The 15,381-nt window shown below is 43.6% G+C and overlaps 1 protein-coding gene and 1 pseudogene across 2 annotated transcripts in view; one reads left to right on the forward strand and one right to left on the reverse strand.

Annotated features, from left to right (window-relative positions):
* The window catches only part of CDR2 (cerebellar degeneration related protein 2), a 77,134-nt gene that overhangs the window by 22,118 nt on the left and 39,635 nt on the right, over window positions 1-15,381 (reverse strand). Inside the window, exon 1 of one of the 2 annotated variants that reach the window (XM_032242929.1) lies at window positions 8,095-8,465. The exons of the other annotated variant lie outside the window; for it this stretch is intronic. Within the exon in view, the coding sequence (XP_032098820.1) occupies window positions 8,095-8,173 (79 nt within the window). The 5' untranslated portion in view covers window positions 8,174-8,465. Of the gene's footprint in view, window positions 1-8,094; window positions 8,466-15,381 lie in introns of those variants that run through there. 2 annotated transcript variants of the gene reach the window in all.
* LOC116526554 lies at window positions 811-1,571 on the forward strand (annotated as a pseudogene).

Consider the following 15,381-nt stretch of genomic DNA (forward strand, 5'->3'; position numbering starts at 1 on the left):
AACAAGCAGCCAGTACGATAGAAGCATGAGGGATCAGATCATACAGGATTTTATAGCCCATGGCAGGTACAGTTTAAATTTTATTCTAAGTATGATGGAAAGTAATCTCAGTTAATGTAATAAAAGTATTATGAAAAAAAATATTTGTCATAAAAATAAGGAAGCTCACTATATAATGATTTTTAAACTTAATTTTTGAAGGGTGATAAATAAGGCTTAATGGCTACCCACCACTACTGATAGTAAAACTTAACCTAGAGTAAATGGTAACAACAGCATTAGCTGTTGTTATTTGGTAATGCCCACTAAAATGCATAATTAGGATTCTACTTGGGTAGTTTTCACTCTGGAGAAAGCAGCAAAACTTATCACACCCAACTCCAGATTATTTAAAACATTTTACATCCATTTCAATAAAACAGTATACTGTTGGTAGATGGGTGCTAAAATATACTCTCATGTGATTTCAGTATTAACAGTATCTATTACTGTCATTACATTAAGACTTTAGAGGCCAGGTACAGTGGGTCATGCCAGCAATCCCAGCACTTTGGGAGGCTGAGGCAAGTGGACTGCTTGAACTCAGAAGTTCCAGACTAGCCAGGGCAACATGGTGAAATGTCATCTCTACTAAAAATACGGTGAGGCCCTGTTTCAAAAGAAAAAGATTTCTGTTAACAAGTCTATGAAATGACTTGTATTTACAAAACACAGAACTTTTACAAATAGCTCAAGGCATTTAAGAGACGTTAGTCTGGCGCGTGCGCTCGGCTCCATCTGGTGCGGCTGTGGCCAGGAGGCGACTGGAGTATGTAGGCCCCGTTTGAGGAGCGGAGTGGGGTGGTTCTGTGCGGGACCCCGTGGGGCCAGTGGTACCAGACCCTGGAGGAGGTGTTTATTGAAGTTCAGGTGCCGCCAGGCATGCGCGCCCAGGATATCCAGTGCGGCCTGCAAAGCCGGCATGTGGCGCTGGCGGTGGGCGGCCGCAAGATCCTCAAGGGCAAACTCTTTGATTCTACAATAGCTGATGAGGGAACATGGACTTTGGGTAAGGATAGAAAAATGGTTCGTATTGTTCTTACCAAGACAAAGAGAGATACAGCAAATTGTTGGACTTCTCTACTAGAATCTGAATATGCAGTTGATCCTTGGGTACAAGACCAAATGCAGAGAAAGCTTACATTGGAGAGATTCCAAAAAGAAAATCCTGGTTTTGACTTCAGTGGAGCAGAAATCTCAGGAAACTACACTAAAGGTGGACCAGATTTCTCAAACCTTGAGAAATAACTGCTTTTTCTCCTGCGTTCTGTGGATGCTAGCAGATATTGCCAACTTAATCAGAGGAACACATTATGTGATGGAAGAAAAATGGGGATGCCTACAGTTAACAAATTACAAAATATATTTTAAAATGGTTCTAAAAATTGCATTGAAACATGATTTATGTAGGAAACATACTATGCGAACTATTCTATGGATATATGGTAAAGTTTTTTTGGACTTGTTTTTGCTCAGCATGAAGTTTTATATGTTGCATTTTACTAATTCCATATTTAACCATATTTTTAATACAAAAGAACACTGGAACATAGATCATGTGAAATGAAGGATGCCTTCAGGGAAAATTAACTTTTTGATAAATACAATATTCAATAAAGTTTTCTAACTAGGAAAAAAAAAAAAGAGACGTTAGTCTTTTTCTTAACCATTTTTACTTTTTTGGTGTGTGACGAGTCTCACTCTTGTCTCTCAGGCTGGAGTGCAATGGCATGATTTTGGCTCACTGCAACCTCCGCCTCCCAGATTCAAGTGATTCTCCTGCCTCAGCCAGTCAAGTAGCTGGGATTATAGACGCCCACTACCACACCTGGCTAATTTTTGTATTTTTAGTAGAGATGGGGTTTCACTATGTTGGCCAGGCTTGTCTCGAACTCCTGACCTCAAGTGATCTGTCTGCCATAGCCTCCCAAAGTGTTGGGATTACAGGTGTGAGCCACTGCACCCAACCTACTTTTTGTTTTCTAGAGACATTAGTCTTTTTATCTTTAAAGGTATTTAGTCCAGTTTCTCAGATGAGACAACCTGAACCACAAAGCTATTAACTGACCAGATAGATCTCCAAGGTGAGTCACAGATCAGACAGAAACTCTTAGGTCAACAGTTTCTCACTCTCACCATGATTCTTGTTATTCTCATCTGCAAAGTTTTAAGGCAATTGAAAAAGAGGTCCACAGGTTTCTTTGAGAATACAAATTTTCCCCTAGTTGAGGTACTTAATTTCTTCTACTTGTTTTCACAGATTGCAATGAGAAACTAGAGTTCAACTATTTGGGTTTTTATTGCCTGCTTTGCAAGTGAAAGCACATACAACCCCAGGCAAGTTATTATCTTGTTTTCACCAAATAAGGAATTATGTATGGCTGAACATGTTCCAGCAAAAAATTATTTTGCACTCACAGGGTGTGTAATTGTATATACGTACATAGACCCACATGGAAGCTACCACACTGTATTAAGTATAAAAACATTACTGGCTGGGCATGGTGGCTCACATCTGTAATCCCAGCACTTTGGGAGGCTGAGGCGGGAGGGTCATGAGGTCAGGAGACCGAGACCATCCTGGCTAACACGGTGAAACCCTGTCTCTACTAAAAATACAAAAAATTAGTCGGTCATGGTAGCACGTGCCTGTAGTCCCAGTTACTCAGGAGGATGAGGCAGGAGAATCGCTTGAACCCTAGAGATGGAGGTTGCAGTGAGCCAAGATTGTGCCACTGCACTCCAGCCTGGGCAAAGAGTGAGTCTCTTATCTCCAAAAAAAAAAAAAATTACCTAGGTATTACTTAAGTCTTTCCTTCTTAAAAGTGTAAAGTGGTGAGTATTCTTCACTGGGAAGGATCACATTCACCAAAGATGCTCTTAACTGGCAATCAAAATCTGAGCCAAGGGCTGGGTGTGGTGGTTCACACCTGTAATCTCAGCACTTTGGGATGCTGAGGCGGGAGGACTGTTTGAGCCCAAGAGTCCAAGACCAACATGGACAACATAGCAGGACCTCGTCTCTTATAAGAAGAAAACAAACAAAACAAAATCTGAGCCAAAAACTCTCCCAAAATCAAGACTGACTTGTGACTATCACCAATCTCTTTCATTCAGTTATGGAACTATCTGTGCTACTTAAGAGCAGCCAGGAACCTCTTCCTTGCTCCTGCAGAAAGAGATGTCAAGAACAGCACTAGAATTTGAGACTTGTCCTTATCTCAATCCTTATTTTCAGTAAAACAAAGCACCAACCTGGTTCAGAAACCTGAAGTCTCAATCTCCTAAATATTTCATAGGCTGGTAAGGATAGAATTTTAACAAGTCTCAACTACAAGAAAGCTCCTGTGAAGTCACACTATATAAGAGGATATTACTTCATCTGTTAGCTTAAAGACACCAGACTTTTTTTGGTCTTTAAAAAAAGTTCATTTCCTGTTGAGTAGCAGCTGGCTTCCATAACTGAAAGAAGCCAAAAGCTGGCAGTAAGCCCAAGAAGGTTTTCTAAATAATTAGTGGAGGGAACAGAATATTGAATGTCCTTTATAGTTTTAATTAAGACACAAAAGAAAAGGAAATAATATAGTTTCGAAGCCTTGTACACCTGTTCATCTCTATAGGATTACAAAAAGAATTTTCATTAAGAGGGTCTTTTCTAAATCCTATTGAACCGGCCTGGCTTAGGCAACTACTAAAAATACCATAGATTTATTGCAGGCTTCAGAATTGCAACCTATCAATACCTTCATATATTTAATATTCTCTCACTAATGAGTCTTTGTAGGAAATAATACATTTTTAATGGTGCAAACTGTTAGTTTTAAACAGATATTCATTCAGCTCTATGTTTTAGGCAAAAAATGAGCACTGGTAGCCAAGTAATTTTTTTTAAAGAACCTTTCTTCCAGAATTTTGAAACTTTTAAATCCCACTGTGATTAAATTTTTCCCATTTTACTTTAGTTTCTTAAAAAAAAACAACATATTCTCATGATAGCTGGTAGTCTGCTGAGTAATTTAACAACATTAAGGCTGAAAGCTTTTCCTATTACAAAGTCAAATGCGTCATTTAGTGATGCTTCTGTTTAACTCCTGTTGCCAACGTTACTATAATCGGGAAAGCAGAAAACCTGAATATAAACATCAAGAAAAATGATGGTGTCAGTTTTAATAACCCTCCAAACAGTGATTCAGCAAAATAGTTGTACACAAGGAGGATGTACTCATCCTGAAATTTTTGGATTCCTTTAAACTAAGAGTTCATTAACTGATCCACATAACAGAAACCTGACTCCTTTTTCTAAGTTTGCACAGCTCACCAAATGACAATTATAATAGCAGCTGGTTTAAAAGAAAATTCAATCTCTGAAGTCTTTCCACCTTGTTCTCAGGGGCATGTTTCAAAGCAAGCACCATCATTACCTGCACTGAAGGCTCCTGCTGTCCCAGAAAAGATCTTACCCACAGAGATTATTGTCAGTATTCCTACCGTGCCAACTCAGCCCTCTGACAAAAGACAGTCTCTTCATCAAAGTGTTCTGTAACAGCAAAGGGTTTTCTCCTCCTGCCTACACAAAAGCTTTACATGTTTCTAACAAGGTATGAATAGCAGACCAGAGTTTACTGAGGTTAGAATGTTCCAGCAATTTCAATTTAAAAAAGAATATCCTAGGAAACTTTGATATAAAGACTCAATCTATTAAGATCATGGCTTCTACTGCTAAAGGAAAACATTTTGTAGTTGTAAGGTTTTGAGAACAGGATCATAAAAAGTCTTTCTGGCCGGCCCGAGGCTCACACCTGAAATCCCAGCACTTTGGAGGCCGAGGTGGGTGGTTCACAAGATCAGCAGATCAAGACCATCTTGAGCAACATGGTGAAACTACATCTCTACTAAAAATGCAAAAATTAGCTGCGTGTGGTGGTATGCCCCTGTAATCCCAGCTACTCGGGAGGCTGAGGCAGGATAATCGCTTGAAGCTGGGAGGCGGAGGTTGCAGTGAGCCGAGAGCGCACCACTGCACTCCAGCCCGGGGACAGAACGAGACTCCGCCTCAAAAAAAAAAAAAAAAGTTATTTTCAGCAGTTCTCTCCAAATAAGCCTTGCTCAGTAATAATGAGGATGTTAAAAAACTGCAGACAGATGCCTGCACATAAAATCCCACTAGATCTGCTGAATACTTCTGTTTAACAGGGCAGACCTGCTCCCAAACTTAATTCAGCAACAAGTGTCTACTGAGGACCTACAATGTGCCAGGCACTGTAGTGAGCCCATCCCATGAGGTGGCACCTCCAGGCTTCTCCAGTGAATAGATTTACTGGAACATTCACTCTATGGGAGTAGGAGTCCTGCCTATCCTCCCGTGTGGGGAGGCGCTATAGCCCCACTGCCTAGATGAATACCTGGCATAGAGCAGATAATACATTTTTAAGAAATGAATGTTTTAAAATCTGTTAAAAGCTTAGGAGTTAACATATAATTTAGTAAAACTGGGGAAAGGATACCCTTTTATTCACATTATAGCCTTTATTTTTTGACAGGCCATATTCACAAGTTATAATTGTTGGAATTTCACATCCTCTATTCATACCCCATATAGTTACGACAGAGGATTATGTCAAAGTCCACTGTGATAACGTAACAGCCCTTTGAAAAACACAGAAATGCAACTGACAGTAAAGAGGTTCAGACCTGTGTGTTGCTTTTTTTGAGATATAATTTCATTCTTCTTGTCCAGGCTGGAGTGCAATGGTGCCATCTCGGCTCACTGCAACCTCTGCCTCCCAGGTTCAAACGATTCTCCTGCCTCAGCCTCCAGAGTAGCTAGGACTGCAGGCGCCCGCCACCACGCCCAGCTAATTTTGTATTTTTAGTAGAGACAGAGTTTCACCATGTTGGCCAGGCTGGTCTTGAACTCTCAACCTCAGGTGATCCGCCTGCCTCTGCCTCCCAAAGTGCTGAGATTACAGATTTGAGCCACTCTACCCAGCCCAGACCTGTGTTATTAAGGTTAAACTTGAAAAGCTAATGACTTTATTTTGATCAGAGGTTAAAGAGAATTCCACCTGTAACCCTGACACGTTGCACTTGCTTCTCAACAGATTGAAGTGTTACAGGTGGTTGTTCCTAACAACCTCCCACAGCGGGAGAATGCAGCGTGGACTAAGGCACCTGATGGAAGACAGCCATGGAAAACAATTTTGTGAGTGCTTCAGTTTAGTTCAACAAATATTAAAATCGAGCTTCCAGTATGTACCAAGTATTATGCTAGATGCTGGAAATACCTGAAAAAGGAACCTACCCCCTCTATTCCCTTAAAGATTTATGCTTCTTAAATACAGGAAAGAAAAATATTTAGTTGTGATGATACAAATTGCTTAAATTACAGGGAAATATTGCAATGGCACAATGGTTGCCTCATAAATCCTGGAGAAACTATCAAACTAGGCCATCAATCCTTATGGGGAAATCTGAAAACTCGTTTGTTAAAATGTATGACAAATTTGTCTTTTGGACATAAAGAAGATGGTGCCGAACACTGCACTGCAACCACTAAGTAGCTTGGACTCTATAAGCGTAATAAGGTGAATTACTTCGGTTAAAGTGATTGCATGTTAATTTAAGAAATTATCTTCCTCCAAAAGAGGTGCTTATTATCCTTTTCTGACTTATTCAAGTCTAGATTCTTCTGCCACGTTCTGTGGTTAGCATGAACAAGCATCATGATCGCTTAATATTCAACTAAATGAGATGTTAATTTTCACTGCAAGATTAGAGCTGAAAGCATTTACACAAAATTACAGAAACTGAAGATGCCTGGAAAAATTCCTGAGGATTGTTCAGTATTCAGCACAGCGGTTACGAATGTTTGTTCTGGAGTCTTAAGGGGAACCCTAGCACTCCCCAACATTACTACCTCTATTGTGCTACCAGGATTAAATGAGCAACTGTGTTATGGGCTTATCAGTGTTAGGCACATAAAAAGTGTTTCCCAATTGCTAGCTCCTATTAGTATGGAAAAAAAAGGGGGCCTACTGGTCCCAAAGTGTGGGCTGCTCTACGATTGTTCTCTGGAGACACCACCGGCAGGCCTGTATCTAAGTGAAAGCTGGCGTGCAAACTGAAGTGACAGAGGTAGAAGGGCTCTTCTGTCGTTTCAATTGGCATCTGGTGAACTATGCCTAACAGCTTAACGCCCAACTGAAAAAAGCTGTAAACTAGGATGGTAAAGAAGAGATGGGGTTTGAGCAGTGACTACAATTCCGAGTGTGTGGGTTCAAAAAACACTCCCTCCCACACTTAGCTTTAGGCAAGCCACTTAACCGTTTTAACCTCCCCTTTCCCATCTGAAAAATGGGGTAACAAAAGTTACTTTCTTTCAGTGTAATTGGTGTGTTTGTATCTCAATGGATAAATGCTGGAGGGGATGGACTCCCCCGTTCCCCATCACGTGCTTATTTCACAATGCGTGCCTGTATCCAAACATTTCATATACTCCATAAATACATACACCTATTATGTACCCTCAAACATTAAAAAATAATTTTTAAAAAAGTTACTGTCTCCTAGAGTTCCGTTACGTGCGGAGTGCACAGCTCCCGCTAGCCACAAAACCACCACCACCTGCAGCGGCCGGCCCTCCGCGCTGGCCAGGCAAGGCGCTGGGCTCGACAGGCTGCGAGGGGGGCCGCTTCCCGGGTTCGGCCACTTACTGCGGGGCACCTGGCTCATCTGGGTCTGTCTTGGAGGAATGCAGTGAAGATTAAACCAGTTAATCCACGAAAAGCGCTTAAAACGGTGCCTGGCGCGCCGCTGGCCCCCACGCGCCCCGGGGCTGATATTGAACTGCGCATTTGCAGGGCCGTGGGCCCCGCGCCGAGGCTTCCTGCGGGCGGGACCCGCGGGCACCGCCGGCCCCACCGCCAGGTGCGCCCGAGCCCTTCCCGGCACCTGCATCCTCCGCCGCCAAAGAAAGCAACTTTTTAACAGTTCCGTATCGGGGGCCTCCCGGGCCAGGCCGCCGCCCGCCCGCCCGCGGGGCGCCCCCGCCCTCACCTTGCTGGAGGTCCTGGTGGTCGTACCACGGTTCGTCCTCCTTCATCTCAAACTCCTCCACCAGGTTTTCCGCCAGCATCTCGGCTGGGTCCTCCGGGGGCAGCGGCTCCCACAGCCGCCGTCCTGCCTCAGCCGCTGCCCCGGGCTCTCCCCCGGCCCCTCCGCCCTCAGCCAGAGCCGCCCTCGGGCGGGACGCGCCGCAGCCCAGGCTCCGCCACGCCGCCTCAGTCCTGCTCCCGCCGGCGGCCGCTGCCGACCGGCCGGCTCCTTGACTCGCCTCGCGCCACCCAACGGCCCCAACGGCTGGGCGTTCCGACGTGAGCGCCCCTAGCCGGCTCCTCACGCCGCCGCCGGGCCCAACGTGGCACTTTGGCAGAACCCTCCCCGGCCGGGGATGCGATTCAAACCCCCGGCGGCGCCTCAACCAATCGGGAGCGGGCCGCTGGCCGAGCGGCAGCGACTTTGCCCAATCGCGTCTCTCCAAAGGCGCGCGGCTCGCCCGGTCTCGAGCGCAAGCAGCCAATGTCGGGCCCGGAATAAACAAAGAAGGCGGGGAAAGAGTGAAGGGGTGCGGCCGAAAGCCCGCCCCCTGATCTGTGCGGTGCGGCTCCTAGGAGCGCGTTCTGGGTTCTGGGCTGTGGAGCCAGCAGCGCCGCGTCCTACCCCTGTGGTGGGTGTCCCGAGGCCGGCGCGTCAGTGGATAGGCAGCGCGGGCCGGAGGGTCTAGAATTCCGACCTCTGAGAGGCGAGCGGTTGTCCAGGGAAGTCCTTCGTGCCGGCGGGAGGCGCAAGGGTGCCAGAAGCCCTTGGTCCACCGCCCGCTCGCCCCCTCTCGCATCTTGACTCAGATTTGCTCCGAATCTGGCGGGGAAACTCGGGGTCGATCGGCAGTTTAGGGCTAAGAAAACGCCCATTGAGCGGTAGCTTTTGTCTCCTTGACATCTGAGCCCTGGGAATTGTACTGACGCTCCCTAAAACTGTGGGCGCCAGACCCCTTTGAGAATTTGGGGCGGGGACGGATGCCCGAAGCTGTCCACTTGGAAGGAAAAAATTGCAAACAGTGTTGCATACGAGTTTTAAAAGGTATCCATAGACCACAAGTTAAGCATCTGGGGACGTGACATTGCACCTGGAGGGGACAGGCTGCAGCCCCATCACTTGGTAAGCAGCGAGGCAGAGCACGCTGTCTTGTCCTCCACCGACAAAACCCAGCAAATACTGCTCGTGGGTTAAGCTTTTAGCACCATCTTGCAGACAAAGCACCGAAACTCTTAAGCAGGATGACAGACCTGAAGGTCAATGTTCTCTCCTTGACGTAAAGGCAAAGGTGCAGCCGATGGAAGACAGCAGAGCCAGTATCTTGCTAACTTTGAGCAACGAAACAACAACAACAAAATCGAGGTTTAAGTATATAATTCAAAGATTATCTCTAGAACATAAGGTAATAATTGTTAGAAGTGGAGAGGAGTGTTAGTTAAATCCTGATCTATTTTAGCAGTGAGTCGACAGATAATACCTTACATTGATAATCCAACAAATCGTTTCCACAAATACGGAGGGAGCTGCCAGAACTGAAAATGGGAGCAATTAAGAGTTTCCCTAAGGGGAGGATTGAGTTGGGGTTGGGGACTTTTTGTTATAAACCCTTCTGTAATCTTACTTTTTTAGATACTTGCACAATTAAAAATAAGGGAAATTGTAGGGAATGAATTGTAAACTCAAGGCTACTTTTGTCTTTCTGTGTAAAAGAATGAAGACTTGGGTAATTTGAAAGAGGGGGAAAACATCCTAAATAATTCTTGTGGGTAATAAAATTTAGGATGTCTCTCTACCTCCCATCTTTGCCCAGATCAGTGTAATCTCACGCTGATGCCTTATCGAGCGGCACTCGACTCCAGGGTTACCTTACACAAAGGCTGTAGGCTACTCTGGAGAAGTCTTGCCAAGGACAAGAAAACTTCCTCACTGTGGAGTTGTTGCCTGAAGTCCTTAAAGGCGACTGCTGAATAGAGTGGAAAGCACAAGGGACCTCGAGTGAGAAAACCTGGCGTTCTTGCCATACTTAGTACCAGCAGAGAAGCCTTTTCACAAACAGTTTACAGGAAAGATGATTATGTTTGCCTTGCTCACAAAGCTATGTGAATCAAAGACCCTGAAAGCAAGTATTTTGTGCTCTTTTTATATGTAAGGCTGTGTGCTTGTGACGGATACTGTAAAAGTGCAGGTACCCTTGAGGACCAATTATGAGCATCAAAATAATCATAGTAATGGATTATAAACCATTGAATGAAAGAAGAATCCATGAGTCCATACTGATATAAATAAATGAGAGAGAAAAGAAAGCTTTCTTACAGTAGGATGCCAAGCAAAAAATGTAGAAGTAACAACAGTGTTAGAAAGTCATAATAATAATAAAAGAGGAATGGTAAACTCACAAAACCCTTTCTTCAAAAAGACAAAATGTTACTGGTGCACCTGTAGTCCCAGCTACTTGGGAAGCTGGGGTGGGAGAATTGCTTGAGCCCAGGAGTTCCAGGTTACAATGAACTATGATAGGTGACAACAGAGCAAGACCCTGTCTGAAAAAAAAAAAAAAAAAAAAAAAAAGGCCCAGTGCAGGGGCTCACGCCTGTAATCACAGCACTTTGGGAGGCTGAGGTTGGGAGTTTGAGACCAGCCTGGCCAATAAGGTGGCCCATCTCTACTAACAATACAAAAATTAGCCAGGTGTGGTGGCACTCACCTGTAATCCCAGCTATATAGGAGGCCAAGGCATGAAAGTCTTTTGAACCTGGGAGGCAGAGGTTGCACTGCACTCCGGCCTGGGCAATAGAGTGAGACTCTGTCTCAAAAAAAAAAAAAAAGGAAAAGAAAAAAAGAAAGAAACTGAGGTCCCATGTGAAGCCTCTTCTACTGCCCTAGTTCATATTCAGATGGAGATACTAGTTCAGAGTTCAACTAAGATCACTTAAAACCAACTATCTTAATCACTACAGATAGAGCCCTTTGGAAAGAGAGCAAGTTGGGTTTAGGCATTGCCAATGGTGATTTGTGGAAGCTGAAGGGCTAGAATCATGCTCCTGCATGATTCTTATCACTGATCCGCAAGGTTGAAAGTGCTGACTGTTTGCTCCATGGAAAACAAGCTCATTTTGACTTCAAATGTGAATTGAAATATTCTTTTTTTTTTTTTTGGGACGGAGTTTCGCTCTTATTACCCAGGCTGGAGTGCAATGGCGCGATCTCGGCTCACCGCAACCTCCGCCTCCTGGGTTCAGGCAATTCTTCTGCCTCAGCCTCCTGAGTAGCTGGGATTACAGGCACGCGCCACCATGCCCAGCTAATTTTTTGTATTTTTAGTTGAGACGGGGTTTCACCGTGTTGACCAGGATGGTCTCGATCTCTTGACCTCGTGATCCACCCGCCTCGGCCTCCCAAAGTGCTGGGATTACAGGCTTGAGCCACCGCGCCCGGCCCATGAATTGAAATATTCTTTAACAATTCTCCATTTTTTTTTTTTCTTTTAAGAGTCTCACTCTGTGGCCCAGGCTGGAATGCAGTGGCACCATTTCTGCTCACTGTCACCTCCACCTCCTGGGTTCAAGTGATTCTCGTGCCTCAGCCTCCTGAGTAGCTGGAATTACAGGCATGTGCCACCACATTTGGCTAATTTTTGTGTTTTTATAGTAGAGTTGGGGTTTAGCCATGTTGGCCAGGTTGGTCTCAAACTCTTGGTCTCAAGTGATCTGCCTGCCTTGGCCTCCCAAAGTGCTAGGATTACAGGTATGAGCCAGTTCGCCCAGCCAACAATTCTCCTTTAGAAAAAAAAAAAGAAAGGTGGAGAATTAAAGTTACTGATAGTTTAAAGAAGCAGAAAACCCCACAAGTTTTATGTCTTTTGGTGTGTTATTGGCTTCTTCTTAAGGAAACTATTTAAGGAAACTTCTTTTCCCCTGGAAAATTTTGAACAAAAATTGCATTGAAAAACTTGTGTCAGTTTCCAGTGCTAAATTTGGAGGGATTTCCATTGTTCTTTTAGAGTCTACTTAGTCATAGATTAGAAGCAACCATAAGTAACCTCTTCAGCGACATTAATATTATTTGGTTTAGTAGGTTAGTAAATAACTACCCAAGTTGATTCCAAAATGAGAACTTTTTTTTTTAAACTGAATGTTTAATACATTTGTAGGAAGAGAAGGAATGGAGTAAGGATTAAAATAATTACATTAGACATTTATGTAAAAGATGTTTCATTTTTCAAAGACGTTTCCCCCTTTTCCCTATCTTTTTAAATCTTCCTCAGAGCAATAAATAGTAATTACTACATTGGTGGACAAGCTGCTCCACTGTGTTGGACAGTAATTATTACATCTTTATGTTTCACATCGTTATTACCTCCCAAAATTCTACCTTCATTTTCCTGCACAGTTTCACTGCACTCTCTCACAATATAATTGTATTCCACTCAGAAGAGCCCAAAGAAATTAGAGCAAACAGCAGTCAAATTCACATGAATTAGATAGAGAACTAAAGATTTTAAAGTGCTGATTTAGTAATATAATGTCTATTAGGGTAAGCTTTCTATTTAATCATATTATTAAAACAGCAATAATAGAAATGAAAGCTACATCAATGAAAAAGGAACTTAGGAATGAGGTCATTAAAATAGCTAACTACGGCCGGGCGCGGTGGCTCAAGCCTATAATCCCAGCACTTTGGGAGGCCGAGGCGGGTGGATCACGAGGTCAAGAGATCAAGACCATCCTGGTCAACATGGTGAAACCCCGTCTCTACTAAAACAACAAAAAATTAGCTGGGCATGGTGGCACGTGTCTGTAATCCCCGCTACTCAGGAGGCTGAGGCAGGAGAATTGCCTGAACCCAGGAGGCGGAGGTTGCGGTGAGCCGAGATCGCGCCATTGCACTCCAGCCTGGGTAACAAGAGCGAAACTCCGTCTCAAAAAAAAAAAAAAAAAAATAGCTAACTACATTTTACATACAGATGTTTATTACCTGATTAGTATCAGGTAAATATCCAGACTTCTATCCTGAAGTCTGGTCTCAGATAAAAAGAATCATTTAATAATTCACCATTATTTAATGAACTTGCCCAGCTTAAGTAACCATTGCACCATTTTGCTACTTTTTAAGTCTTTCTGTTTTTTTTGTTTTTGAGACAAGATCTCACTCTCACCCAGGTTGGGGTACAGTGGTAGTCAGCTCACTGAAGCTTTCACCTCCCAGGGCTCAGGTGATCCTCCTACCTCAGCCTCCCTAGTAGCTGGGAGTACAGGCATGTGCTACCACACCTGGCTAATTTTTGTATTCTCTGTTGAGATAGGTTTTCACCATGATGCCCACGTTGGTCTTGAACTCTGGGCTCAAACAATCTGCCTGTCTCGGCCTCCCAAAATGCTGGGATTACAGGCCTGAGTCACCATGCCTGGCCAGCTTTTTGTCTTCTATATAAAATATTTTGTGATAAGCAAGATCAGATTCAGAAATCCTTTGTCTTTGGTTGTAAAGAGAAAATGGTCTTGTTCTTTTGTGTTTTATTGCTATGATAAAGTCATGTACGGTTTTTAGGTAGCAATGGGGGCTTTAAAAAATTGTAAGAAGTGATTTAAGGCAAAATATTAATGGCTCCTTTTGCAGAAGGTAATAAAGATTTTTACTTCCTCCATGCAATATGTAAAAACAAAGAGAAGTTCAGTTTTTTTGTTTGTTTGTTTTTTAAACAGTGTCTCTGTCACCCAGGCTAGAGTGTAGTGGCACGATCTTGGCTCATTGCAACCTCCACCTCTCAGGATCAAGCATTCTCCTGCTCAGCCTCCTGAGTAGCTAGGATTACAGGTGCCTGCCACCACATCCAGGTAATTTTTGTATTTGTTTTTCCTTCCTTCCTTCCTTCCTTCCTTCCTTCCTTCCTTCCTTCCTTCCTCCCTCCCTCCCTCCCTTCCTTCCCTTTCTTTCTTTCTTCTTTCTCTTTTTCTTTCTTTCTCCTTTCTTTTCTTTCTTTCTTTCTTTTCTTTTCTTTCTCTTTCTTTGTTCTTTCTTTCTTTTCTCTCTCTCTCTTTCTCTCTTTCTCTCTCTCTTTCTTTCTTTCTTTCATAAAAAGGGTGAGGCGGTGCCTCACCTGGGAAATGCAAAGGGCTGGGGAACTCCCTCTTGTAGCCAAGGGAAGCCATTAAGGACTGTCCCCTGTACTCCAGCCCAGATACTGCACATTTCCCATGGCCTTCACAACCGGCAGACCAGGAGATAATTTTTGTATTTTTAGTAGCAATGTGGTTCCACCATGTTGGCCAGGCTGATCTTGAACTCCTGACCTCAAGTAATCTGCCCACCTCAGCCTCCCAAAGTGCTGGGATTATAGGCATGAGCCATCACACCCAGCCAAGAAGTTCAGACTATAGAGTTTTTCAAAATGCCATTGAAACCTTATATTCTTACGTTTCATACAGGCTGGGTACTTAAATCTTTGAAAAAAATTTTGAGTTAAACTCTCAGAAAGCTTATGGACTTTTGCAGAATTATAAGTTTACAAATACCTGCCATGTGTCTTAATTATAGATCAGATTAGAAAGGTATGGCATGATTCTTTTTTTTTTTTTTTTGAGATGGAGTCTCGCTCTTGTTACCCAGGGGAATTGCTTGAACCCGGGAGGTGGAGATTGCAGTGAGCCGAGATGATGCCACTGCACTCCAGCCTGGCAACAGAGCGAGACTCCATCTCAAAAAAAGAAAAATGTTGGCTGGCCTCCACACCATAGAAGTTTTGAAGTGCTTAAGAACTGCATCATGATGAAAACAATCAGATTTGTATTTTTTTATCATTACAGGAGAACCTACAAACATTTTAAGAATTCAAGTGCAAGGCTGGGCATGGTGGCTCATGCCTGTAATCCCAGCACTTCGGGAGGTCAAGGCAGGTGGATCACCTGAGGTAGGGAGTTTAAGACCAGCCTGATCAACATGGAAAAACACTGTCTCTACTAAAAATACAAAATTAGCCTGGTATGATGGTATGTGCCTGTAATCCCAGCTACTCGGGAGGCTGAGGCAGAAGAATCACTTGAACCCGGGAGGCGGAAGTTGCGGTGAGCCAAGATTGTGCCATTGCACTCCAGCCTGGGCAACAAGAGTGAAATTCTGTCTCAAAAAAAAAAAAAAAAAAGAATACAAATACACGTGGGCAAAATATTCTTTATTCTGCAGACAATGCTTGGTATGTATATGGGTTTGATAACCCATTTTTGAATAATTTTAGGACCCTACCACTCATAG

Source organism: Sapajus apella, unplaced genomic scaffold, assembly GCF_009761245.1.
Source record: "Sapajus apella isolate SASKATOON/1434 unplaced genomic scaffold, GSC_monkey_1.0 scaffold51, whole genome shotgun sequence".
Lineage (NCBI taxonomy): Eukaryota > Metazoa > Chordata > Mammalia > Primates > Cebidae > Sapajus > Sapajus apella.